At 43.8% G+C, this 27,740-nt stretch overlaps 2 protein-coding genes across 2 annotated transcripts in view; both read right to left on the bottom strand.

Moving 5' to 3' along the window:
- Positions 1 to 669: 669 nt before the first annotated feature.
- On the bottom strand, positions 670 to 17,531 carry znf219 (zinc finger protein 219). Its single transcript, XM_034150060.1, is given in 7 exon segments — positions 670 to 2,381; positions 2,383 to 2,995; positions 4,595 to 4,741; positions 5,218 to 6,868; positions 6,870 to 7,547; positions 7,549 to 7,659; positions 17,393 to 17,531. Coding segments are annotated over 7 exon segments (3,798 nt in total). The 5' UTR covers positions 17,432 to 17,531; the 3' UTR covers positions 670 to 1,822.
- Positions 17,532 to 24,368: 6,837 nt separating this feature from the next.
- Positions 24,369 to 27,740, bottom strand: part of arhgef40 (Rho guanine nucleotide exchange factor (GEF) 40) — a 41,018-nt gene continuing 37,646 nt past the window's right edge. The window contains exons 26-27 of the mRNA XM_034150204.1: positions 27,681 to 27,724; positions 24,369 to 27,001 (exon numbers count right to left, since the gene is read on the bottom strand). Of these exons, the coding sequence (XP_034006095.1) occupies positions 27,698 to 27,724 (27 nt within the window). The 3' untranslated portion in view covers positions 24,369 to 27,001; positions 27,681 to 27,697. The remainder of the gene's footprint in view (positions 27,002 to 27,680; positions 27,725 to 27,740) is intronic.

Raw genomic sequence — 27,740 nt, forward strand, 5'->3', positions numbered from 1 at the left:
TACCTTCAGAACACAACAATTCACGATAACGGATCGGTTTCATTAATAGCAGTAGATGGGTTGATGTTTACCCAAAAAGTTATGTATTTTGAATGTGAACTTTATTTAACAACCAGTTCAATGGTTGGATATGTATGACACTGATTGACTGATTTTGACTAATCGATGGGGTAAATCTATCGAAACCACAGCTTTACACATTTTAAACAACAACAGAAAGTGACAACTTCCATTGAAAAAACGTTTGGTCTATCGATAAAGTCAAAATAAAAAGAACTACTTTGGGAACTCAAACCTTGCACAGTGCTCTGTATAGACATTCCAACTAGTCTTAGCTCACAAACATTATAATCAATATTACCTATATTGATAACCTTTTTCTGTAAGCATCTTGAAATGAAAATAAACAAAAGTCTGCTTTTTTTTCTTCTTGTCTTTACAAAAGCTACACATATTCTACTGGGATGTCTATGCATTTGTTAGTGTTTTAATAATTACTCCTACCATTTTCTTTTCTTATAAAAAAGAAGAGAGGGTATCTACTCGTCTAAAAGACACCAAACCCTCAAGAGTACAGTTTGTTTCTCAGATTAAGTCCTGCTTTGCAGGGGTACTGCTGTCTTTCTCGTTCCCTACCTTGTATCTCCTCTCCTATGGAGAAATTGTTTCTTTTTTGACACAGTTGTAAAGTCTCTGTCTCTTTTAGGGTGTGTCAGTTGATTGTGTTCGGGGGCTCGGGCGACGTCCCTTCGGCCCTCAAATAGACATCCGCTCTTAGTTTTGTTCTTTTCCACGCATCTATGTTGCCTTGGCAAGCCTACCGACTGTTGTAAACACTGAATGTTGAACTGTGACCCTTTTTATAGCTCAGTCTATGACCAATCTTTTATTTTATTTTCAAGCTGAGCCACAAACGTCTGTGTCAAGGACATGACGCTGCGATGTAGCATTTCTTTAACAACTTAACTATTCACAACACCCTAGAACCACTTTTAACAAATATACTGTACTTAAATTGTTTTAAACTGTATATTCAGATAAAATGACCTATCAGAGCCTCGATGTGCAGGAATACCAGAGACTCTCTCAACAACGCACATGAACAGGCACTAACTCATAAAAGAAAAAATATTACAAACGTTTCTTTCTGTTTTTCTTTAGGACAATCATATAGAAACACTTTTCAGACAAACAAGGCAGTGATATATAGTTGAGGGAAAGCACGCTGCCTCCAATAGTTACCTCATGCCTTAAAATAATACCAAATAGCTTAGCTGAGGTTAACAGCTTGAACATTCCTCGACTCAACAACATATGTGTCGTTCGAGGAGGAACTTGAAGTTTCAAACTGTTCAGTGGTCAGTCAGGAGAGCAACTCTTCACAGCTGGCTTCAGCATGATCAGTATAGTAGTCTTCGGGTAACAGTCCATTATTAATGTAAAATAAATGCGTGTGGAATGATGCGCTAAATCTTATGTATGGTTCTTTAACTGATCAAATAGGCGACAATCTTACAAATCAACCATCTTGGAGAGAAGTTTGAAGAAAAATGGAAAAAGTGACCTACAACATCCTGAAAAAGTGCTTCTAAGCTCTTTTGTACAGGAAGTTGGCCACACTGTCAGAAGTGAAGTTGAAGAGTGATGTCGAAGGGAAGATAACAGCTGTGATGTTTCTGTCTGTCCTTTTCAAAACCCCAGGAGTCAAGAATCCTGTTAGCTCTGCAAAGCTACCTGCCCCCTTCTTTCATTCTCTGTTAAATGTGGTTGAGAAACATTGAACCAAACTCTCCCAATTATGATGGTTTCATCCCGAAGCATTTTAATCTGTTAAGATGCTCTCCTCCTCTCCCACCATGTGGTTGGAGCAGAGCGCTGGGGAAAGAGCGAGGGACATCCTCAGATCCTGGTCCTCTGAATCCTCCGCACTGCTGTTCTCCAAATGATCATCCAACTCCTCCTCTTGCTCCTCATCATCATCATCCTCGACCTTACCCTTGAGTGCCAGATCGCGTCTTACTTTCTTGGATCTTGGGGCCACATCTGGGTGCTCAAGCATGTTGTTAGGATGGTCTTGTGTGTTCCCGTTCAAGGTCTTGGTATTCATTGAGGACCATTCCTCCAGGGGGGCCTCGGACTCGGTTGCGTTCCTCCATATAGTCAGAGAGTCGAGATCGGACTGTACCACCCTGGGCTTGGCGGCCTTTAGGGCTCCGTCGTCATTCAAGATGGTGGTAGGGGCTCTTTTGCGCCTGGACTTACTGGTGTGGTTCACCTGGAGGTGCATGGCCATGAGCTCGGCTGAGGACGTTCGGAAAGGGCAGAACAAACACTGGCTCAGTTTGACCCCTGTTGAACTATCTCCTCCATCTACACCAAACCCCTCCCTCCCCTACGCTCATGACTCCATCTTCCTCCATGCCTCCGAGGCCAGGTGAGGGCCGACGAGACAGATCCAGTGGTTCGAACCCGCCCTCATGAGTTGAAGGCGCAGGCCCTTCCTTGTCATTTGACGGTTGGACCATTCGGCTTGTAGTGAGGGGCTTACGACGGGACACTTTAGGGGCTTTTGGTGGTGGAGACTCCCTGATCCAGCCTCCTTCCATTCCACCTTGGTAAAGAGCTCCCATCACCCCCGAAAGATACCGGTACTGTGTCTCCAAGTCGACATCCCTCAGAGCCGCCAAGGCCTTCCTGTGGTCGTGCTGGTCTGGAAGCCCCAGGAGCCAGGACTGCTGGCTGGGCAGAGGGGAGGCGTTGTCGGTCGGACCCCGGTTAACGGGACCGTGGTTGAGGTGGGATCGGCGCTGCTTGGGCTGCCCTGAGGATCCAGAGGTCAGACTGTTGAGAGTGGAGGTGAGGCCACTGGAGGAGGAGTTGGAGGAGGCTGACAGGGCGTTGCGTTGCTCCCTGTGGTGCCGCTGGAGGTGATACTTCAAGGAGCCAGACTGGGTACCCGCATAGTCACAGTGGGGACATTTGTAGGGTCTCTCACCTGAAGAAAAGAAGATGGACAATACAAGATTCGGGAAATGGTATTGGAGTTTCACACACACTCAGTATCAAATCTAGGTGACCCTTAACTTGATAATGTTTCGGCTCAATAACAACAAATCACATACACGTTAAATAAGTGTTTTTGAAAATATTACAATTTAAAACACTAGCAGTAACTCACAACATAACTGTCATGGTTCTTTAAACAGTGGTGAACAAGAGATGTAGTGACACATTTGAAAGGGAGATGGCAGTATTTCATCACTGATTACAAATGACACTGCTGGGAGAGATAAAGAGGAGGGGGCATCATGCTGGAGGCTAATCTACAGCAGGAAATGTATTCGACCTAAAAGCGTAAATTATCTCATCCCCAAGAAAAAAAAACACAGGCCTTTTGATGAATGCAGATGTGCATGCACAAATATGAAATGTCAGATTTTGTCGATAAAACCAAAAAGAAATTGGAGAAGAATCTCGAGGGGCAATAATCTCAAGAGGACAGTAATATCAAGAGAGTATTATTATAATTTGATGCCTTCGCTTAAATTACTGACCATGTGCTAATCACTTGATGGCACCAAGAAGCAATAGTGCAGGAGAAAAGGAGCTGTATGCTATCATGAATAATACAGCTGTGATTTGATATGTCAGCTATAGACGGTTATTCATAATGACAGGACTAAATAGATTTTACTGAATGCTTTTTGGGCACCGTCTTCGCTGGAAAGACTTGGACGTGCTCTAGTTGCTGGAGATGGGTGGCATGTTAGGAAATAGAAGAGGGGTCTTTATTTTTGATCAAATACATCAAGCGAAGAACGCAAATAATAGAAAATGGCAATGACTGATGCTGATAAAGTCTTATGAATATGGATCATTAATTAAGAGTGTGGGTGAGTGCTGTGAGAGTTCCCAATTTTCATTCATGTCCTACTCACTTATCACCAGAAATGTATTATTATTATTATTTATTATTTAGTATTGAAAAGGCCTTTTGGTGTCTGTTGGATTGCCTGTGTGTCTGTCCTACTGTCAGAATATTTTTTTTTTTAAGTAAATGAAAGGAGAACAACTACAGATTGACTTGCTTCCAAAAAAGCACGTGAATTTCAGAAATATTGAAGTTTAAACTGTCGTGATGTTAACTTAAAAATCCTTATATTTGATCTCAAAAAGGCTTAGCCAAACCAAAAAGAAAGTTGCACACTTTAGAGTTAGGCAACTTACTTGAGACTACTCTTCCTTTTCTGAGTGGTGCTGTTACAAGCTAGAAGTGATAGAAGTGAGATTTTTATTTTACTGAGATTTAACCAAATGTAATCCCTGGAGTGGCTTGATTCTTCCTCAAAAACGACTATCAATATACTCTTGAGCAAGGCAGTTAACCAGGAGTTGCTCCATTGGGGGCTGCTCGGTCGCCTGCAGTAGAGCGCTATCATTAGCACTGGCCAGCTCTCTGGGGTGAACGTGTTTTTTAAAAAAGAAAAAGGGCAGAGCTGCTAAAGCGAGCATGCTCACTGAAACCTTTCCAGGGATTTTGTCTAAAGGTTCAAATAAATAGATGTGGTTTGTTAAACTCACAGCAGTTTCTCACCTGTGTGAACTCTCAGGTGCACTTTGAGATGGTGTGAAGAGCGGAAGGCTTTACCACAGTAGGGGCAGTCTTTTATCCCTCTACCACGCACTCGCTCCCTGCTGGGAACTGACGGTATGGAGGAGACTGCTGTCATGCCATTTTCTCCTGTAAGTTGAGAAAAATGTAAAGATAACAGCTGTTGGGGAAGGGCCTCTATGGGAGCTTCTATTTACAGTATAAAAATAATACACTCCTGTGATAATAACACCATCGTTCTGCAAACAGTATTGTTTTTTATTTATGTATTGCCAGTCCTGCACAACCCTCTGGATATTTTGCACATGTGTACACAAGCTACCTGTCTAATATCTGCACAGCTTTTCACTTTTCATAACAACACTGCACATATTTAATTTTATTATTTTATCATAGTACGTTGTTTTTTGGTATATCTATATTTCATTTATCTTGACGTATAATAGTTTAAAAAAAAAAAAAAGTTTTTTATAATAGTTTTTATTTTCCGGGTGTTTTTTGTTGCAAATTATATTTTTAAGAGTGTTTCCGTATGCACTATATACATGCATGTGAGAAACAAACAAACACAACCCAGAAGTAGAGAAAGGCGCGTGTGATTGTACCTTTGAAGGTTGGGATGACGGAGTGAAACCCCGTTGCTGCTTCTGCTTGCGATCCACCACTGTGCAGTTTTGATTCCAGTCGCCCTCCTCCAATTTGTTGGGATCCACCACCGTGTAGCTGAGATTCCTGTCTCATTTCGCTGCCGCCTCCTCTTCCAAGCCCCGCTCCTCTACGACTACTGTTCCCCTCCTCTTCGCCGCCGCCTCCTCCTTTCAGGGGCCTCTGGGTGTGAACGCGAGCATGAACCACCACCTGCTGCAGGCTGCGGAAGAGCTTTCCACAGTCTGGGCATTCCCATGGCCCTCCTGCTCCGCCAGACTCGTCTCTTGGCTCCAGGCCTCCAAGGTATGCCCTGACTTGGTCGGCCTCAGTGATCACGGAGCCGCGACCCTGGCCTCGTTGCTGCTGGCCTCGCTGCTGGGGCCTCTGCTGCTGCTGCTGCTGCTGCTGTTGCTGCTGTTGTTGCTGTTGCTGCTGCTGCTGCTGCTGAGCGACTGCCAGGCTGCGAGCCACCAGCTGCCACCAAGTTGCCTGGTCCCCTCCTTCTGAAATGGATGCGGTAATTTCACCTGTGCCCCCTCCTCTAGATGACCCTCCTCCTCTTCCTTGGTCCCCCACTCCTGAGCCGCCAATGCCGCCACCACCGTTTCCCATCTCTGCCACCTGAGCCACTGCTTGAAGTCTCTCCATGCAGCTGGCCCCACTGCCATCGTTAGGCAATCCAAGGTAGCCCAGGATGGCTGACTTGCTCGAGCCCATCCCCATTCTGCCTCCAGTTTCTCTTCCTTGTCCACCTCTACCCCCTCTCTGCTGGGCCAGAAGAAGGCTTGAATAGAGGGCGTTGAGGGATTGATTACTAACAGAGCCTTTGGCTTGCTGCTCGGCGACCCCAGCTCCCCCGAGGGTTCCTAACCCGGCTTTCAGCCCGAGCTTGTTGAGATGTACTTTCATGTGGTTTTTGAGAAACCAAGGTTCTTTGAAGCCGCGGCCACATACCTGGCACTTATGGTCCAAGGAGTCCTTGTGCTTTCGCATATGTCCCTTCAGGAACCAAGACTGGGTGAACCGCTGTCCGCAAACCTCACAGCGAAACGCCGGCAGTGTGGGGGATGCTGCCGCTGTAGCTGCCGCTGTAGCTGCCGCTGTCGCTGTAGCTGCCGCTGTAGCTGCCGCTGTAGATGCCGCTGTAGCTACCGCTGTCACCGGCTGAGTACTCGGGGCTGGGGCTGGGGTATGGGTGGGCGTGGGCACGGGAGTATCAGGGGTGGCAATGACCGGCCTGGAATTAAAAGACAGTGGCAGAGCAGGTACCTCGGGGGAAGGGTGGCACTCCTGCAAGTGAAATGCCAGGCTCTCTTCTTGGCTGGCAGAGAAAGGACAAAGAGTGCATTTATACGGGTTGTGGAGAATGCGGACGTGGCGCGCCAACTCTGAAGCTGTGCGGAATTTTCCTTTGCAGGCATGGCAGCGAAACGCAGGCGCTGTAGGATTAGACACTCCTTCCCCGATGGTAGAAGAATAGGGAGGGGTCACAGAAACAGGGTCCTCTGTGAGTGGAGGGGTCAACGGTGTGCTGTCATCCAGTAGAAAGTTCCGGTTCTGTAGGTTGTCATCTAGACCTTTGACCTCACCATCAACATCCTCGTCTTCAGGTGAGATGTTGCATGAGCGTCCCTGGCAGTATACGCTGGTTTGGCTGACTCCGGTGATTCTTGATTAAGTCTTTGTGGTTCTGTTGGATCTTTAGGTGTTGCTTTAGGGGGGCTGAAGGGACTCCGGTCTTGTACAGAGCTGTGGCTCGGCGGTCTCTGTCCAGACTGTGAGCTCGAGCATGAAGAGACAAAATGCTTTGGAATCGGAACCTCTTTCCACACACATGACAGGGAAACCTGAGCGCAGGCCCCGGTGAAGCCCCTCCCACTCCAGGTATCGCCTTGGTGACGGTATCTTTCTGGAACAGCTGGAGGTCGAGCTCGTCGTTGCAGTTTCCACTCTGCCCAGACGATAGGGCCAGCTCCAGGGCTCCAAACCCGAGGAGTGGCGCTAATGGTGTGTCCGGTGGAGAGGACTCCAAAGTAGGGCTGCAACCAGCTTCCTGTCCCCTTCCTCCTGGGAACAGAGCCACTGCCGGGATCGGGGACGGAGGGACTCCATCCAGCCCTTCCTCGTCGTCGTCGTCTTCTTCATCGACATCGTGGTGGTTGTTGTTGGTGTCCTCGAGGAGGGGAAAGGGAGAGAGGGGGAAATAAGGCGTGCTGTCTGGGCTCTGCGGGGAGAGTTCAGGGCTGTGAATGGGCAGCACGAGGGGGCTGTCAGGTAGAGAGAGCTGGGGTGTGAGGAGAAGACGCCTGGGGGCTGTGGTCCAGGGATGGCAACGTTGGAGGAGACTGGGGCTGCTCACATGAAAGAGACAACACACACTCTGGCGGGGAATCCATCCTCTATCAGTACAAAACACAGAGAGAAGGAGAGAGGCAGATAGTGAGTGGAACTGATGACTTAAGAGGCGGTACAACTTTATAAACCTAGTGGAAAAGGTTAAATTAGCATGTTGTGCATAATTATCTTTAGCTGTAACATTGACCTTGACCAGGACTGGAAAACAGCCCAAAAATAGACATTAAAATGCTATTCGTTTGCATGACAGGTTCTCTTGTCTGTAGGTGTGTAGTTAATATTACCAGAAGTGTGTGAGATGTTATGCCATTCTTTAGGGTCTAAGCTGAAGGGGGACGCACTTCTGGGGCAGCCTCTTCCTTTAATATTCTGGGGACAAAAAGCAAGCAAAAAAAAAAAAATGAAGACTTCAGGAGGATAGATTAGTTATTTGCAATCAAAAATCTAACTTGAAATTAAATAGCTTCAAACACATGTTAGCACATTATCGAAGCCATTATCTAACTACAGTAAAGACTTTATTTGACTGAGTTAATAATATCAGGGTCAATGTAGCTGTAAATCTGATATAATGAGCGTTGAACTGCAGGTAGCAGGTTTGTCAAACAGGATGAAAACCAATTTGAGTCTCTTTGAATGTATTCCATCATGAATGGTAATAGCAGGTAATCAAAAGCACCCACAACAGCGGGGTTTTGCATGAGTTTTAATGCATGTAAATGTTAAGTACAAAGCAAATCTTTATTTGATCTCCATTTGCTCCTGAGTCTGCGTAGGTGTATGCATGCGCTTGAATGTGTAACAGGTGTGCACCTGTTCTTCCTGCTGCATGGGTTGACAATGCACGGGCAGCATTCTGTTCGCACATATGGGATGATTAGTCAGAGTGTGAATGTGCATCGGCGTGTATCTGTGTGTGTGTGTGAGTGTGTGTTTAGGAGTTAAGGGCACCACCACAGGACATGGACTGTCCCAAACAGGATGGGCGCGCAATGTTTTGACTTCCCCACACACCCTTCCTGTGCACTCCAACAGTAGCAGCTTTTTTTGCTCAAATCAGGACTGTACACACACCATCATGCACAACAATATTTGTTACATGTACTGCCTGGGTGTGGCGCGTGGACCCTGCTTAGTCATGCTTTCTTGTTTAAGTAATGTACAAATGCAAGCTTATTCTGCTGTTGTGTCGACTGCACTGCAACCGTCACCCCAGATTACAGAGTCAGCTGAAATGTAAAGTGTGATATACAGCATATTGAACACACAAGCATTTTGGCAAGCAGGCTCACACGCCCCAAATATTTCCAGTGCACAGCAGTTTGCATCAGTTAGACTGGATTTTATGCACATCGGCTGTTTTCGTCCATCATTCGGTGGGGTTGAGGAGCAGCAGAGGCTCCCACAACAAAACAAAAGGTCATCAATCATTGCTGAAAAAACAATGGAACATCTGCGCACGCAGGTGTGTCGCCCATATATGCAGCGGGTTCGGCCACATGTGTGTTTATATGATCAGTTGGATTTGTGTATATGTGTGTGTTTGTCTGAGCCTGGATGACAAAGAGATTTTCATGTAGCCAGTTGACATTTTAGCTCAGCTATGACTCACGGGGATATCACACCATATCAATCACACACACACACACACACACACACACACACACACACACACACACACACACACACACACACACACACACACACACACACACACACACACACACACACACCACACACACACACACACACACACACACACACACACACACACACACACACACACACACACACACACACACACACACACACACACACACACACACAGTCCTTTTCTTAATCCACCATTATTGTTCTTTCTGTCCCTGTCTTCCTTTCCCCTCTGCCTTTCTTTACCCCGGTTTACACTCCTCCCATCCCCCTCTCATTCTCTCCCTCCCTCCCTCCCTCCCTCGCTCCGTCTATTATTCACTAATTTTCTTTCATTCTCTCCCTCTCTCTTTCTTTCTCTCCTGCAGTGTTGCCAGTTGGCAGGGTGCCAGGGAATGCTGATATCAGCTGGTAGATTGGGCCCTGCCAACATGGCGAAGAGCAAAAATGAGAAAGGAGGCAGACAGAGAGAAAGAAAGGGAGAGACGGAGAGAAACACTCAGTGCAGTTAAAAACTGGGCAGCGTTAAAAAAAAAACATTGTCAGAAGCCATGTGAATGAAAATGATTTAATGCGATTGCCAGCAGGGTGTTGAGGGAAAAAGGGGGAAGAAAGAAAGGGTAAAGGGACAGAGAATGGCAGATAAATTAGAGTGGTGGAGTGGCAGTAACATGAGAGAGAACAACAGATTTAAAAATAATTTCAAAAGCAACACATTAATGTACATGCATTCAGACAGGATGAGATACAGAAAGGGGACAGAGAGAAAAAAGGGAGTCTCTAAATGTATCTGCGGCAGTGTTAAGTCTGATGGCATTATCATATGAATATCAGCATCACAATGCATTGTTCCACCGTGACGGAGGCTGTCGTCAACCACAGGCCCTGCCATGCCAATAAAGACAATTAGGATAGATGGAGAGGGGGAGATAAGGTGCAGCAATGGATGCAGGGAAGAAGGGGGTTGGGGCGTCTGAGGGACAGAAATCAGATTGGAATCAGGCGGAGCAGAAACACATGAAACCCAGGTGTTAATGAACCAAGGAAAAAGCAGTGAGGAACGCTGCGAGACACAATCGTCTGCATCACAAACAAATGCAATTCATTCCAGATCTGCCATTTCTAAATACTTGAATATGCACAGAAATGCTTTGTGCAAGTGCTCCACAAGGTGTTAACTCTCACCTTTAAAGGATGTCAGAGGTGATGCGAGCAGCAAAAGGAAAGTGAAATCCGATTTTTAAAAGATTTTCATCGAATTGCATGTTGTAATTATTTTCACGCGAGTCAGTTTTGATGTGAGCTAAAATGTCAGAAATAGTGACAAATGCAGTTTCTCAACATCCATGTTTGATTATTTGTTGAATCAGTTCAAAATGTTCACTTTAATATGATACAGAGCAGAGAATCCTAAAATCTCCACATGCAAGAGGCTCAAAACTGTATATTCTTTTCGCATTTTTGCACAAAAAAAACGGACTTGAACGATGGATTTATTTAATTTTCAAGCTGATTTAAACGGCTCCATCTCTTGCTTTCTTCGCCTTCTTCTTCTTCTTTGACCCTGAAATGTGCGGTGTAGGTGCAGCAGCGGTAACAGCATTGCAATTCACACGGTAATAACAGCTTAAAAGCACATCCTCGTTGTGTTGAGCATTGCCATGCTGTTGTCATTACGATAATTGCAGTGTATCTCTGTGGGCTCTAAGATAACTGATGTTAAAGAGCTGAATTACCTTGACTGCAAATTAGTTTTTATGACGGGGGGTCAAAATGCCAACTTTCTTTTTTTCCACCCATCCATCCAAAATCACATTATAAATGCTGACAACTACTCTTATGTCCAAAGGTGTGTGTGTAAAGGGACAGAACGGGGGGAGTTTGCTGAGTCATACTCACATCCTCGATAAATAGTTGCAGAGGGAGTATGAGCACAATATGTTCAGACAAGTTTATTTTTGGGGGGGTTTTGATGTCATTGTGTAAATATCCACTGAGCGGTATGGTTTTATTGTGAAGGTGCTGCATGTTTGTACACGCCAGAACGCTACACTTCATAATTGTAATGTTAGGGTGTGATTGCCTTTCACTTAGTGTTTTTAACCGTGTGTGTGTGTGTGGGTGTGTGGGTGTGTGGGCATCTGCTCGGCTTTACATTAATGAGTGTTATAGGCTGTGTTTTAGGAGTGCATTGTGTCTGTTGCCTGTACATTTATTTTGGCTTGTTAGCTTTTATAGTTGAGCAATACCTACTTGCAACAACTTGTCACAGTTTGCATAATTAAGTCCGTGGGCTCTTTGGAGTGTGATTTGCCTTTCTTTGTTTCTTTCATTTTTAATAGTTATTACCTCTGCCTGGGAGGTTTGTTTTCAGCTCGGTTTCTATGTCTGCAAGTCAGCAGGATTACAGAAAAACAACTGGTCTGATTTATATTCAACTCGGTGGAAGGCTAAAGCATGGGTGAAGGAAGAAACCATAACATTTTGGAGCATATCTGAATCATGAGGCTTATACAATTATCAGGTTTAACTTTAATTAACATTGCAAGATGGTGCATTTTTGCTGCATTCATTGGGTGTTTGAATAATCAGAAGAATGACTTCCCGATTGGGAGAATTCACCCCTTCATTTGGAAAAAACCCACTAGAAAACTAGATTTTTTTTTAAATGCTCTGATCAATAAGCTACAACACCATGTTTATAGTGTCCATTTGTAATCCTTATCACGACTTGAAGCTCATGAAATGCAGACCGAATAATGACTTTCCACCTTGATGAACGGGACCATACGAGGAGCATTTGAATGCACCAGTGGCCTTCGTGGAGGTCTGCGCTCGGCGAGTGCTATTCTAGTTTTAATAGTGTTTATAGTTTAAGAAGGACTGCAGTATTTCACAAGCAAAACAAAGATTTGAGAAGAGGCAGATAGATTTCTGTGGCATAAATGTTTTTTCTTCTTTCAGACCTTGTTAATCACCCTGCTATTTATTTTGTGATCCCTTTGGCGGCCTGAAGAACAGGTAAGGGGCTCATAACAGGATAAAGAGAGAACGGGGTATACCCCTACTACCTTTACGTTCTTATCTGTGTGTGTTTGTTGGACATCTATTCATCTAAAAATAGGCATCTCCAAGGTCTCGGGCCTCAGCCGTAGGGCACAAAGTAAACCGTCTATCAGGTGTATGTGTTTCTGCGCGTACTTCAGTCCATAAAGTGTAGCTTCCCTCCAGCTGTATTACTTGAACTCCCATGTGATGAAGCGTGTGCGAGGTGTCCTTCGGGGATAAGCGGGAGTATGAGAGACTGACCACAAAAAAATATTTGAAAGAGAGGATGAGCGATGGAGGGAGGAAGAGAGGGGGAAGTCGGCTCGCTGTGTGGTACAGTATAATTTGGTCCTGTGGTTTTTATCGCGTGGTCACGGGGCGAACTTCCCCACAGACGGTATTCATTTCCTTAACTTCACCTTTCCCTGAACCCCCTGCTTCACTCCCGGCTTCACTCAAACTTTGTGTGGCTAGCGCTCTCCCCCTCCCTCGCCTTCAGCAGTGATAAGGGGGGAAGTCTCCCACTGTGCCTCAACCACTTACTGTAGAGATATGAGCGGAGTACAGGAACTTCTGTGTGTCATTTTGGTCTGAAAATGAAAGTGAAATTGCCATCAGAGCTCACTCCTGCCCTTAACATGTAACTACGATTGGTGCTTTAGGGTACAAGTGTCCTTAAAAGGCCGATATATTGACAATTTATTGGGTATTTTATGAAGGAAAAGTTGTGGAAATTATAAATTACGACTCTCAATGTTCACATTTTGCTAGATTGAGGAATCCACTAGCGACATTAGAGGAAAAGGTGGAGGGAAAACCTTTTATTTGCCACTTTCTTCTGCTTTACGTCTGTTTATTTGACACTTCCTCCCTATCCTTATCCTCTATGCTTCTATCTCCTCTCAAGCTGTTGCTGCTGCTCTTTCTGAATGAATTCCTCCTGCAGCGGAGAACACAAGCAGATCACTTTCCCCGCAGTTGCCAAAGCACCGTAGTGAGAGCGACTCGACGGTTGCCAGATCTGAGAATGTGAACGTTGGAAACATCACAGCGTCTCTGCAGAGAAACGAAGGCTGTCGCTCCGAGTCATGCAGACTGACTCCTCTGATTCTGGGTTAAATGATACAGGCCTTAAGAAAGAAGTCATTGGTTCGGAGCATGCAAATGTCATAACCAAATGAGCGGATGTTTTCTTTTAAAAAGGCACAATAAATGCACCTGCAGGGGCTGAGAGGAAAAGCAAAGTAGTGGCAGGTGAAACAAAACGCCTACAAGATGCCTTTATTTACAATCAGAAATCCGAATATGTCCTTAAAACTTACTGTCAATCAAATAATCTATATTTGATACATTTTCAAACCCTTGTCCTTGAGCAAGATGCAGACTACCCACAATCCCCTGGGAAGCTGACCCTACACCGTGACCTCCTTGTGGAATAAGTGTATCACCTATATCCGACACGTGTGCACCTATTGAGCAAAATAGAAGCGGTTAATGCAGGTTGATTCTTTGCTCACCCAGGGGAAATATGCAGAGCATGTGTTCTCTTTCTTAGTAACACCTTCCTACATGTACATGCAATCACACTTTTATTTATTTATATACACACAGTATTATGCGGGTGTCAATCAAAAAGGATTCATCGATTATGGTAGACGTTGGGGGTTACTTTTCTGTCCACCAGCAGCTCTGGGTTTTCTCTGTCAGGGGATTTAAGGTGAGGTTATACTTACAAATAACTAGTTTGGGATGTCTGGGGACATTGGAAAGTGTTCAAAAAGCTTTCAAATGCCACGGAGTAAAAGCAATAGGGGCAATAATCGTGTAAATACGGGGAAAATGACGCGCACTTTAGGAGGAACTTTGGTCGTGTTGCTTTCGGTTTTATATGTGAAAAGTGCCCAAAAAAGTCTTATAACAAATGAAAGAAATGGAGCTTAAGATAAGTCTTAAACCACTTCTCAGTTTCTCAGACTTGGCCAATGACTGCTTGGTTTTTGTCAGATCGCTGTTTTCAGGAAGTTACATGGCTTGTCCGATGCACATAGGAAATGCATGTAGAGGTAGAAAGCAGGTTTTACATGGGATGCCTTATTACATTCTGCTTCTCTACTTGCTAACCTCTCCCTCCGCTCTCTTAAAATCACACCACTGTGGCTCTATTTTTTCCTCCACCTGCTGTTTCAAACCACAACGGGCTCCTTTACGACCCGCTTAGCTCGCTCTGCTCCCAAAAAATTACGCTTTCATTTCAGCCAAACACCAGTGGAGTTGAGAGATCTACCTGTTCATTGTACGAATCAGTTTGGCCTTCAAACTCGATACAAGTGGCACAAGTGGCGTACTATTTAAGTAAGGCCCTAATGCTCTAAATACACTCTAATCCCGAGCAGGCAGCAGAACTCTCAGCAGTCTCAAAATGTCACAATGCTGTAGCTTCTCCCTAACTGAGGGCAAGCAGGTGCCTCTCCCGCAGCGCACTAATGACCCAATTATATCAATCAGAAGCCTTGATTGGTGCTCCACTCCTCTCCCTTTTACTCTCTCTGTGTCTTTCTCCCCTCGCACACAATCTCGTCCCCCAAGAGCCACCTGGATGGGGTGTATGTGCCCCCTCAAGTACAGTACAGTATGTACAAAGATGGGGAGGAGGGCGGCGTTGATGGTGGCAAAGGCGGAGGAGGCGGAGGAGGTGGAGGAGGAGGAGGAGGAGGAGGATACTACTTGAGCAGAGAGAGGGTCTGAATGAGGGGAAACCATTAGAGTCTTTATAACATGGGGCCAGTGTTTCAGGGTTGAGAGCACAGTGAGTTCCAGGAAAGCAGATGGATTATTCTCTAACTTATTCTCTACAGGTTTAGTTTTTAATATAAGCGAGATTCTTATATTATTAGTTTCCGGTAAGACTGGACACGGATTAGATTTTAGGAAAACTACAAAAAGTCACTCTAATGGGCGAAAATCACTTGTTTAAAAAAGGATATATGTAGAATGTTCTCTATTTGTGTCATAGATGATATCTGGTTTCAAATCCCAGGAGATTTGTATAGTTCTTCATATTAAGGGGATTCATATCTTATTATGGGTAAGACTGGACATGGATTCGATTTTAGAAAAACTACAAAAAGTCCCTCTAATAGGACAAAATCACTTATTTAAAGAAGGATATAAGGATACATGTATCTATTTGTTCTATATATTATATCCACTTTGAAATCCCAGGAGATTTGTAAAGATGTGATATAGGTTTATTTGATTTAGAGTGTGTTAAATAAAGCTACTTCTCCACTAAATCCCTGTTTATAGGACAAGCCAGCAATGTCAACCTACTTCCACTATGCACACGCTCTCAAAAAGTGTGACATTTAGGGGTGGATTTAAAAATAGGGCATTTCAGGATCCCTAAACATATTCCATTGGACGTGGAAAAGGCGACAGGAGTGTCTTTGGTCAACCCAGATGACACGTCTGCGCCTTATCTCATGAGGAATTTCCTCCTCGCCCCTATGATGTGCGTCAATAACGTGCAACCATTTTCAGTCGCTCTTTCCCCTCTTCTCTCTCGCGGCCATCTCAATTAGGAGGCACATTAATGAAATAAATAATCATCAACAAACAATGCACTAATAAACACCCTCCGCGAAAATGAGATTAACCCTGTCCGCAGATGGCACAAAACCGCTTCCAAAAAACGCGATTAAAGATCACAAACAATGAGATGTAGTTTGGAGAAGTCGTGTGTGTCATGTCAGCCTATCTATCGCTCTCTCCCCTGCTCCATTTTGTTCTTAAATTTTCTATACAAAAGATTAAGGGAGGGGAAAAGACGAGTGTGCGAGCAGGGAGGAAGAAAGTGCCATCATGGATTTCATCTCGAGTCCCTCTGCCAATCTCCCAAACCGACACCAGTCCCCAAAAAGCGACCCAAAAAACCCTCGTTTTTTTAAAACCGGTAACTTCTCTTTCCAAAATGCATTTTGGCAACATTTTGCACACACACAGCCACAGCGTTGCATGCCACACTTGCTACTTTCTGAGCTTGTAGACACAGGAGGTGATGTTAGGACAACTAAACGGGTAGTAGTAAACATTGTAGTAAAAGGTGGGCAAACGTATAAGGTGAAATAAAACACTATAAGAGCTCGTGTGTGCGTTTTTGCGCACATCCCAAATGAAAGTGGCGGTGCTTATCTGGAAAACAATGCGCTACACAATGCCTAATGTGCGTCCAACAAAAGAATTAGTCAGGCTAATCGCATCTACCCACAAATTACGCTTTGTGATTCAACTTGCTAACACGCAAAAATCCACTTTTACGCCTGGACAACATGTCTGCGGCTTATCGAAGAATCCCTCCCGTTACGCACCGAGAACTTGTGCCTCTTTTAGTAAAAGCTACTTTTTTGGGGGGAGAGGTTAAAACGGGATATGGAAGAAGAGGTCATAAAGCTGCCGAATTTCTCAACTGGTTTCCCTCACGCTGCATAGAAATACACGAACACAACTTGGTTTAAAAGTTACGCGAATTAGAAAGAAATACATTTTAACCACTCCGAGTGACTTTCCTGCTCTCGCGACCATTTTCATTTCGACTTGACACCCCGAATGGACTTATCCCAAATGTTACACCGAGTGTTTTCTGAATTATATGAGGAAACGGTGCATTTTTCCCGGATCTTTTTTTGTCATGTCACGGGCTATAGTAGGCTACATGCATGTCGGCCACGCGCGCCGGTTAACATACATGACACACACGTAAAGTGGTCCGGAGCGCGCGGTTACATACATTACATAGTCTACAACATACAGACATGCCAATCACTCACACACACACGTAGCATACACACGCGACAAAGCACAACAACAACTATATTGGCCATTATCCCGTATATGTGTGTGGAGGAAAGAAAGAAAAAAGAGTCGCGATAAATAAATTCAACAATTTTGGAAATGTTTCATCCCCTTGGTTTCACGCCACCATGCATAAAAGTGTCCATGTAAACAGAGAGGTGGATAAAATGTAAGTAGATACATGGAGATATAGGATATATGTTGAAAGTAAAGACTCAGTGTACTTACGGGAGAGGCGGCGAGGAGATTAATGACACGACACGTCATGATTACGTTTCACTTGAATTAAATACATTACGAGTTGGGAAAAAAATGGAAATCAGGGTTGTATACAAGCATACGCCGTTTCCCCCCTCCCTCCTCCCTCCGTTTGGTCACCCTCTTCTCTCCCTCTCTCTCTCACTCTCTCCTCCTCCATCTCCCTTTCTTTTCCTTCTCCCTTTCTCTCCTTTCTTCTTGCATTTTTTCCCATTTATTGTACAGGACTGGGTGAATAGGGGAGAGAAGTGGGAGGGAGAGTGATGTAGGTTGGAAATGTTAATTATAATCTCGGCACGGGCACCATTTTACAACGCTGTCATCTCCTTCACATTTGTATCCTAAATATGGCATCTGGGGTGACACTTTGGAGAGACTTTTTATTTTTTCCCAAGAAGAAGAAGAGGAAAAGTTTCACACCAACTGAAGTGTGTTGAAAGTGATGACAAGAGGCAGCTTTAAATGTTGTGGTGAGCAAACCCCGGAAGCACATGGCCACTTCCAGGAGGGGATGATACTAAAGTGCACATATTTGAAAGTGTAAGGGTTCCCAACATGAGGCCCGGGGACAACCGGGAGTCCCGAGGGAGGTTTTCCAGGGGGTCCCCAGCAAGAAATAGCAGCAGTGGGAAAGAAATCACTTTGGAGAAATACTTTCCAAAGCCATGCAGTTGAAATGTGACTTTGTAGGCCTGCTAAAGTGAAACCACTTTATGGTAATAATCATTGTTTCACATTGAACGTGATCTTATAATACACACTTTACACATGGCTGCACCCACTGTTTTTCAGTTGCCAATGGCTTAGTTGTAGCAGGTGCACGTCTAATCCAACCCATGTACCCGCATCAACACCATTTGCATAAAACATCCCCTGCGTCATCCTATTTTTGTCCTCTTTTTAAACGAGGCGTGGTTTAATGCTGAAAGTTTGTCAAAAGCTTCAATGTTGTATTAGAATATTAGGCAGTAGAACAAATACAAATACAAATGATCACCTCAAAAAGTTTGAGTGGCCAATGACACATTTTTTAACAAATCCATAGAGTAACATCATCTTTCCATTGTAATGATTGTTCTGATCTGATGTATTTAAGTCCATTATTCATTCTACTTTAACTTCTTATTTGGCCTGAACAGCTTTTAGATATTTGACTTTCTTCACCAGGTAGTCACTTACTTCGTCCGTGTGTTGTTTGGGAGTGGGCAAGACTCCTACAATGGGTTTATCAGAGATTATTTAGCTGGAAACTGCTCTATGGATGCATGCTGCGAGCGGTGAATTGCCTTAAAGATCCCCTCAAGACTTAGGTACTACAATTTGCAGTGTATGAGCACTGGAAGTTAAAACGAACCCACGTCACACAAGTGTTCATTTCCTATTGGACCTTGTTTGGCTTCCATAGTTCAAACAACCAAGTGAAGTCGGCGACAACATCACAGTCTCAAAAAACCAAACATGTTATGTGCCTAGGAGTTGCTGTAGTCCAATCTTTGAGAGGCAGTCGTGGCAGATGTTATACATGAAGGCCTTTGATGATGTGATATCCTGGGGGGGGAAGAACTGCAGAGTTCAGTGATAATGTTTGTGGTTTGAACTTTATGAGTCACCCCTTTCCCTTTACTTGTAGTCCTCATATGTTATTTTAACTTTACCCAGTAGTCAGGCTTTCACATTTTAGATCATGTGCTGATGTGAAATGTTCAACTGTTCATATGTGGACCCGTGATGGAAAAAACCTCATCCTGGTCTCATTTCCCGGGCATTTGATACCAACGCACAAGGCAAACCTTTAGTGTATGAGACCAACCAGACATTCGAGTAACTCCTGTGAACCCATCCGTGGAAATATTAGGACACTTAGAGAAAGTGATTCTGAAGTGTAGAGATGCACCGGACCAATAAGGAGCGCTCAGGATAGGTGGGAGCAGAAGTTGGGTGAAGTCAAACCTATTCAGGACTAATGAAATAATGTTACAGATCTTTTTGTTACCCAAATCCCAAACTTTAAGTTACACTAAGTAATTGTGTATACATTTACAACGTTAACCAATTGTTTACTGTAACAGTAGAGGAGCCTCATAGTTTGAGGCGTTGAAGGTTACACAGTTTGTTAGAAAGCTATGCAAGAAGGATCAGACCAAGTGTTCAAATGACATGTTGGAAACCTGGGTTGGGACGGGCATTGTGCAACAACTGAAGACTTGACCTTGAGTGAAAAAACCTGCTTACTAAACACCTCTTCAGAGCTGGTGTTAAGAGGCGTTGCCTAACAACAAGGCTGAGTCCTATCCACCGACTTTACATCTGATTTGCAATCTAGTTGAATGCTTACCCACGATCTTGGAACAATGGATATGGACTTTGGAAACAAGTTAACTTGCTTTGGAGGTTGCATCCTATACTCATTTGTCAACAAGTAAGCTCAAACATTCCCATTAGACTTGTACTATCGGCCTCCATAGGCGCTCACTTGTATCCTGTTCTCCATGTAAGTGACGTACTGTGTTGTACAGTGTAAGGGCAGAGGACAACAACAAAAAGCGTAGAGTCAGATCTACAGTACGTGGGCTCGATGCTGGTGGAGTGGTGAAGCCCACGCGCCTCTTTCAACACCTCTCAGCTTTTATTGCACAGAGTTACAGCGTGAACAAATTGAAGAACAAAAAGCTGAATAGGCTGTTAAGTAACGACAGAAATGTTCACCTTTTACAAGTTGTTTACCTCATTCCCGTTCATTCTCTTTAATAACAGGCCTTCAGTTGAACAGTATTTAGATGTCACCTCTGCCTTTGTGCCTTTCTTCCCGACGTATGGAAGAATTGTAAGTATGAATATTTCTGCCCTCAAGGCCTCGGGTTTTTAAATATTTAAATGCGAGTCGCCGTGTGAAGGTAAATGTTGGCTGGGAAATTCAAATGTCTTTGCTGACGCAGAACATATCTCCTGGATCAGCCATTGTAAGCCTGCCATTGTGTGTCTGAGAGTGACTGACTAAGTCTGTGGCACATGCGGCGCATGCTCGTCTCCGTGTGTGTGTGTGTGTGTGTGTGTGTGTGTGTGTGTGTGTGTGTGTGTGTGTGTGTGTGTGTGTGTGTGTGTGTGTGTGTGTGTGTGTGTGTGTGTGTGTGTGTGCATAGTAAATCAATGTGTCTGTGTGTGTGTGTGCAGGCCCGTTTTGAATGTCAGCTGCTTATATGTGCGTACAAAGGTTCATACATGTACGTTCTCCGTCTGCTGAACTTATGTGTGTGTCGGCCGTGTGTGTGTGTGTGTGCGTGTGTGTGTGTGTGTGTGTGCCCTCGCTATCTGTTTGTGTTTGTGTGCTACATATGTGTACGTGTTTGCGGCTGCCACAATGGCATCATCACCCGCCCCTGACGCTTTGATTGTTTTCTCCGCCGCAGCAGAAATGCACCAATTAATATGCAGAGAGTGAGTGAGACTGTGACACACACACACACACACACACAAACAAAACACAAAAAAACACAAAAAAACAGCCGTGAGGGAGGGAGACGGGGAGGGAGGTGTGATGGAGGGAGGGGAGGGGGCAGAAGAGATGGCACAGAGGAGAGGGAAAGAATAGGGGAGATGAAATGAAAGATGAGGAAAGTGTGTGTGTGAGATGGAGAGAGTGAAATGAGGGTGGAGGGGGGGGGGTGAAATCTGATAGATCCTTGAGTAAAAACAAAAAAGAGAAAGACAGAAAGAGTGAGGAGGGAGGAGGAGGTTGAGGGGGATCAATATGTACATATTCAGTGAGATATGGTGGGAAATCAATTGAGAGGAGAGGGGAGGAGGAATTGATTTCGGGGGGGGGAGGAAGGAAAGAGGGAGGGAGGAGACGACGGAGGGGGAGTGCAGAGGTGGAGTGATATGTGGCTACGGCTGCTGTCCTTTTTGTCGCAGTGTCAGGGTATTGATACTGTAATACACTCCCACCCCCCCACTCACACACACATACACACACACACACACACACACACACACACACACCATCACCCCCCCATCACAATGCTGCCCTGACAACGGCTGTCGCGGCGACGCCTACTGGCACAATGCAGCCACAATACAGAGGGCACTGAAGCATCACACACTCAGATAGAGAGAGAGAGGGAGAGAAAGGAGGCCGGAGAGGAAGAGAGGAAGAGGAGGAGGGGAGGAAGATGGATGGATAGGAAGGGAGAGATGGAGATGAGGGAGGGGATTGATGGAGAGACAGGAGGGAAGGAAAGGAAGGAAGGAAAGGAAGGAGGGATAATGTTACATGTGTAAAGCGCCGGAGGGTGTGTGCCCATAGAAACATGTTTAATGGCTTTTATTATGGCGGGGTGTGTGAGGTGGTTTTTTTTGTGTTGACAGAGTGATATATGCACTGTGTGTGTGCAAACAACAAAGTGTTTATTTTGTAACCTGGATCCATTTTGGACGACAAATACACACGCATACCTGAGTCTAGACGTGCATTTATGATAGTGGAATTTTTGTATGTAATAATAACGATTCTATGAAAGTTATTTTCACTAATTTGATCTATTCTCAGCCTGCCTGTCGCTGCCTTGTGTTAATGTATCTCCGAAATGTCACCACCGGTTTTCAGATTTGTGACAATGCATTAATCTGCTTATCCAATTTAATGGTTTACGTAACTTAAGAAGTGGGATCATTCATCTCAACCCATAAAGAAACACTTGATCCTTCAGTTTTTTTGGAACAATTGGAGATGGGTGTGTTTTTTTTGGCATTTATTAGGTATTTTACCAGATTTACATCAAATTTGTCTAATCCTTGATCACTCTAATTATTTTAGATTTATTTTATTATATTTTAAGTCTGGATTGAATGATTGGCGGTTGAACAAGATATTTCGAGGTAAAAAAAGTGCTACAATATGGACACATTTGATAGTAATGTAAACTGTAAACCCTGAATCAGTGAAGCTGTTTGAGATCGTCCTGGTGGCAAATCTATCAAACTGAGTGCTTTAAATCATTCAAACTTGTATTCAAAGCAGCCAAAAAAATCAAATCGAATAAAAGAAACACACACTGCCTGCTCTGACCTCCCTCTGCCAAAATGTCTGTGCCGGCATATTACTGTATCTCCCTCCAACATGCACTCTCATTTACAAAGGAAACGCTTGGCTGGCTGCCTATAAGTCAGTTTATCCGCGTGAGATGACCAACGTCCCTCTTTTTCTTTCCCCTTTTTTTTCTCCCACTATCTCATACAGTGTGTGTGTGTGTATGATCTATAGCTCCCTGCCTCCCCTCCTCCCTGCACCCTCCCTCCCTCCCCTCCCTCACCCTAACCCTTCTTAATATGATGTAAAAAGCTAATCGCATGCAAATGTCTGTTGTCCCGGTAACCGGGCCTGAAAAATCCCTTTGATGTTTCCCCCGACTCATTCTCTTCACGTTCTCTTTGTTCGCCACAGTCTCGCTGCTTTGTCAACATCCCCCCTTTTTTACCCCGCTCGCTCTCTCTCTCCTCCGTCCACGCTGCAGCTCTCTCGGCCCTCTCTTAGTTCTCTCCCTAAAAAAAAAAAGTTCTAACTCCACTTTGTGTCTCCCTCTTTCTATATAAGCCCCCCTCTCTATTATTCCTCTCGTTCTTTCCCCCTTGACTGTGCCTCTCTGTCTGTCTGCCCCTTCGCCCTCGCTCATTTCCCATCATTCCCACCTACTGTCTCCTGTCCCCTTTCTCTCTCTCCCTCACTTCTTCCTGTCCCCCCCCCCCCCCCTCCTTTCCTCTTCACCCACCCCTTTATCTCTCATTCCTCTCTCTCTACGCAGATGGACACACACACACACACACACACTCAAACTGCCCCCCCCCCCCCTCCTTTAGAGAATTTGATCCCTGGAACTATTTGATATGGCGCTGCACTGTAGTTATCTAATCATTCGGCTTTTTGTGAAGCAGCAGCACAGCTGGCGCTCAGAGAGAAAAAGACCCCACGCATTACACCAACTCTCAGGTTGTGGAGGTTACCGGCCTTATTTTGAGGTTAAACCTGCGACAAGCCTGCCGTAACCCTTAACAACACCTCAGAGACATCACTGCTCCATAGTGTTTAGTTTATCCCTCTACATCAGCGGTGTGAAGTAAATAGATGTACTCAAGTATTGTACTTAAGCACAATTATGAGGGACTTGAGAATTTCAATCTTTTATACTTTGTACCTCTTCTCCACTACAATTCAGAGGTAAATAGTGTACTTTTACTCCACTACATGTATTTAATACCTTTAGTTACTTTACAGATTTGGATGAATGATGTGAAATATTATCAAGTGTTAAATCAGACTTTAGTTCCACCTGGAGTAAATTCACAAGCTACCCTGCAGTATACAAAGTCATTCAAACTAGCTGCACCTTTACCAGCTTTGAGAACACTTTCATGATCAATCATTATAAAACATATCATATATATTATTCTGAAATGGACCAATCTGCACAACTTTTACTTTTGGTACTTTAACTATATTTTGATGATAATACTTTTCTACTTTTACTTGAGTAACATTTTGAATGCAGGACTTTTACTCGTAACAAAGTATTCCTACACTGGTACTTCTACTTTTACTTAATGCACCTATCTGTCTGTCTGTCTGTCTGTTTATCTGTCTGCCTGTCTATCTGTCTGCCTGCCTGTCTGCCTGCCTGTCTGTCTGTCTGTCTGTCTGTCTGTCTGTCAGTCTGTCTGTGTGTCTGTCTGTGTGTCTGTCTGTCAGTCAGTCAGTCAGTCAGTCAGTCAGTCAGTCAGTCAGTCAGTCAGTCTGTCTGTCTGTCTGTCTGTCTGTCTGTCTGTCTGTCTGTCAGTCAGTCAGTCAGTCAGTCAGTCAGTCAGTCAGTCAGTCAGTCTGTCTGTCTGTCTGTCTGTCTGTCTATCTATCTGTCTGTCTCCCCTCCTCTTAAATCCCCTCTGAGACGTTTCAAACTTGCATCTAGTTTTAATTCAACACAGAAAAGTACAAAAACAGTACAAATATCAAGTAAGCATAACATGCGTTTGCAACATTCCACATTCCTTTAAAAAAATGTAAACACTAGGCAGAGTGTGAGGGTAGAAAGAGAGCACAATGTTTCTACATTAATACTGCCTCGCACGGCATACAAAAGTAGAGGATTTTGCATGTGACAATCTATACTGCAGTAAGAATGAAAGATGGTGTTCATTACATCGCTTCCAATATAACGCAATGTACCAAACAGCTAAAGGCTACGAGGTGTACGGGGGCCTTCTCCAAGCCAACAAATTACATATTGATTCAGAAACGGCTCAATAGCCATTTGCAATTTCTGAATTTGAATGCAGATATGAAACGTGGTAAACCTGATAACCGCGGCCGTCTGCAGACGTGAGCTTGACCTCCCGCTGCTGCTGGATCTCTCACTACCTGATGGTTTCATATTGTACCTTAAGCGTGATATTGTCTGATAGTGATCAAATCAAACCAGTGAGTGGATGATGATTGGTTTTACTGACTGCATGCTTGCTGTCATACAATATGAACTACACTATCGTATGAAATATTCATATCTTTGGTTTCGTCTGCATCATAACATGACAATAAAATGACAATTTCCAGATATGCTGGGCATTATTTTGTAGATTTAAATCACTAATGTAATATATGGGATCTTCACTATAATTGTAGTTTTGTGAGTTTGAGTACAACTCAGCAGTGTTACATGTTTCTACTCAAATGTACCCATGAGTGTGTTTAGCAGAGAAGTAGTGAAGTGTCTGTCCCGTGAGTGGAAGTTATTTTAATAAGCCATTACTTCTGAGAGATGATATCTTTAAGGAAAAGTGTAACATTTCAGGAAATACCCTTATTAGCTGTTCTTAGCAAGAATTAGATGACAAGACTGATAACACTCTTATTTCTACAGGCAATATGAAGCTACTTACAGCAGTGAGATAGCTTAGCTTAGCACACAGAGTAAGCTAGCCAAAACAGCTAGCCTAGCTCTATCTTTAGGTAACAAATCCACCTATTGGCACCCTTTTAAGCTTAACATGTTATATTTTATAAGATTAAAAAGGTGCAGGTAGGCTATGTACTTTTTGTTATCTTTTAGCAAGCTAGCTGTTTTTCAATATTTACGCTAAGCTAAGCTAACTCTCTGCTTGCAAAGGCTTCCTATGTTACGCACAGACATTGAAGATTGGTATCCATCTTTTCATCTACCTCCTGGCAAGACAGCTAAATTACACATTTCCCAATCTGTCAAACTATTTATTTAAAAAATGTTAGATAAAGCAATCCTTTCAGCTTAAGAGTGACAATGAGAAGAAATCCTTTTTTTCTTGGAACCTCAACCTAGAAGCTCGTTTTGAGTAAGTTACCTCTTTGGGAATAATCAGATGTAGTTCATGTCGTCTGGCCGCAAGCAAAAAACCAGCAACACCGGAATAAAGCAAATTAAACAGATCTACCATTTTATGGAGATCTGGAAAGAGCAAACACATCAATACCTCTTTGTACACAAAACAACATTGCACAGACACCCATTTTATACCTTTGGCACATAGAATATAAAACAAAATGCATATAGTCATCATCAGTAGGCTACACTATAAGGCACCAATAAGCTCAAGTAACTGACATAAGTTATACTTTTAAGAAGATTAAATACCAGTTGTTTCCACTGTTAATACATATTTAGCTTAAACAAACAGTCGGATATAATCCTATAAGGCGTTGATTATCGAGGCAATGCTTCCTGTATGTGATCAGATGTTTGCCTGATGTTTATTTAGCCACTGTACCAGGCTCTAAATCGGCCAGTGAGTGTGTGTGAGCATGTGAATAGAGCCTCCACTGTCTTACAACAATAAGAGTGACTGCATGTGTTGACGGACACTCTTTGTGTGTGTTTGTGTGTACGTGTGCTCACACCACCCCTGCCTCATTTACATAGATGCAATCACACCTAGCCTATGCCACACATTTTTACACAGGCAAGAGGGGGGAGAAAAAAACAGTACTCCATTCAGCGTTATGAAAATGACAGAGTACATAATACATTCTAAATCTGCAATCCTACGGTGGATTTACGCCCCGCATATTACTTCCTGTTTATTATCAGATGCTGGAGCATGTGATGCGTACAGTCAGCCAGCCAGGCAGTCAGTGGTTCAGACCAAGTGGTTTGGCCTAGTGGGGAGCCGCGGGGCAGACAATGGCCGCACTGTGTGGCTGAAGTGCCTTTGGTGTCAATGACTCTGCCAGCAACTGAGGCTGGCAGATCCAAAATGGCGGAGCGGGTAGAGCCCTGCTGGGGCTCGTCATGGTTTAGACAGGGCAGTGTTGATCCTTTTTTGGGAGGCAGCTTTTCTTCTTCCTCTTCTTATTAGAGAATGTGGCAGTGCAGCGCTCTTCCAGCTAATCTGCTGGCCTTTTATTACTTTGAAGGAGGTGAAGGGGGGAGAAGGGAAGGAGAGCATGTGGGAGAAGTTCAAATAGAGTCTGAGGGTCTCTCTTTTGTCTTCTTGCTCCTCGAAGTCCAGTTTGGCTTCCCCGAGGTGGAATAGAGATGATACAAATCTTCAAGAGTCCAGTTTCTGATTGTAGAAAGTTACAGGAAGAGACACAAAGAAACAATATATTACATTTTAGTTTTACATTCAAATGTACAATATGTTTGTTCAAACCCAAAATAAAACAACATGTCTTACCTGTAGAGCTATTTATCAATCTAGATTGTTTTTGGTGTGGTTGCTTAATGATGGATATATATAGGATATCAACTTAACACAACAAGTAAGGAAATCTCTCAAACTGTTGACTGTTAGACGTTAACTTTCTTGATTCCTCATCAAACGGTTATCGTGTGCAGTTTGTTCCTTCAGGAAACTGCCAACAACAACCTTTGTGAATTATTTGGAGTTACCCGGCATGTGATTTCTATACAAATAAAACGTTTTCTGGCGCTTTGAGCTTCACAAGTCGAGTGCCATCTAGTTCCATTATATTGGAGATAAGGCTTACATCTGTACAGCCACTATATCCAAACTGAAACAGTCCAGATTGCTAAATACCACTACAGATAAGCGGAAAATGTTGTGTTTCTGATTTTGGCAAGAACTGTCACTTTAAGCATTCTCCAAGATACTATGTGTCTGATTTCTCTTAGTAAAGTAAAAATCAGTAAAAGTTGTAAAATCATAAAGTGAGTGATGGTGATATGAGCAGCAACAACATCAAGAGAAAAGATGAAAGAAATAAAAAAGACTAACTTACTCTTATTGAGATGACAGTTACACAGCTGTAGAGGGAGAGTGGCTCTGAGGAGGAATAAAG

This window comes from Trematomus bernacchii, unplaced genomic scaffold (assembly GCF_902827165.1).
Source record: "Trematomus bernacchii unplaced genomic scaffold, fTreBer1.1, whole genome shotgun sequence".
Taxonomy (NCBI): Eukaryota; Metazoa; Chordata; class Actinopteri; order Perciformes; family Nototheniidae; genus Trematomus; species Trematomus bernacchii.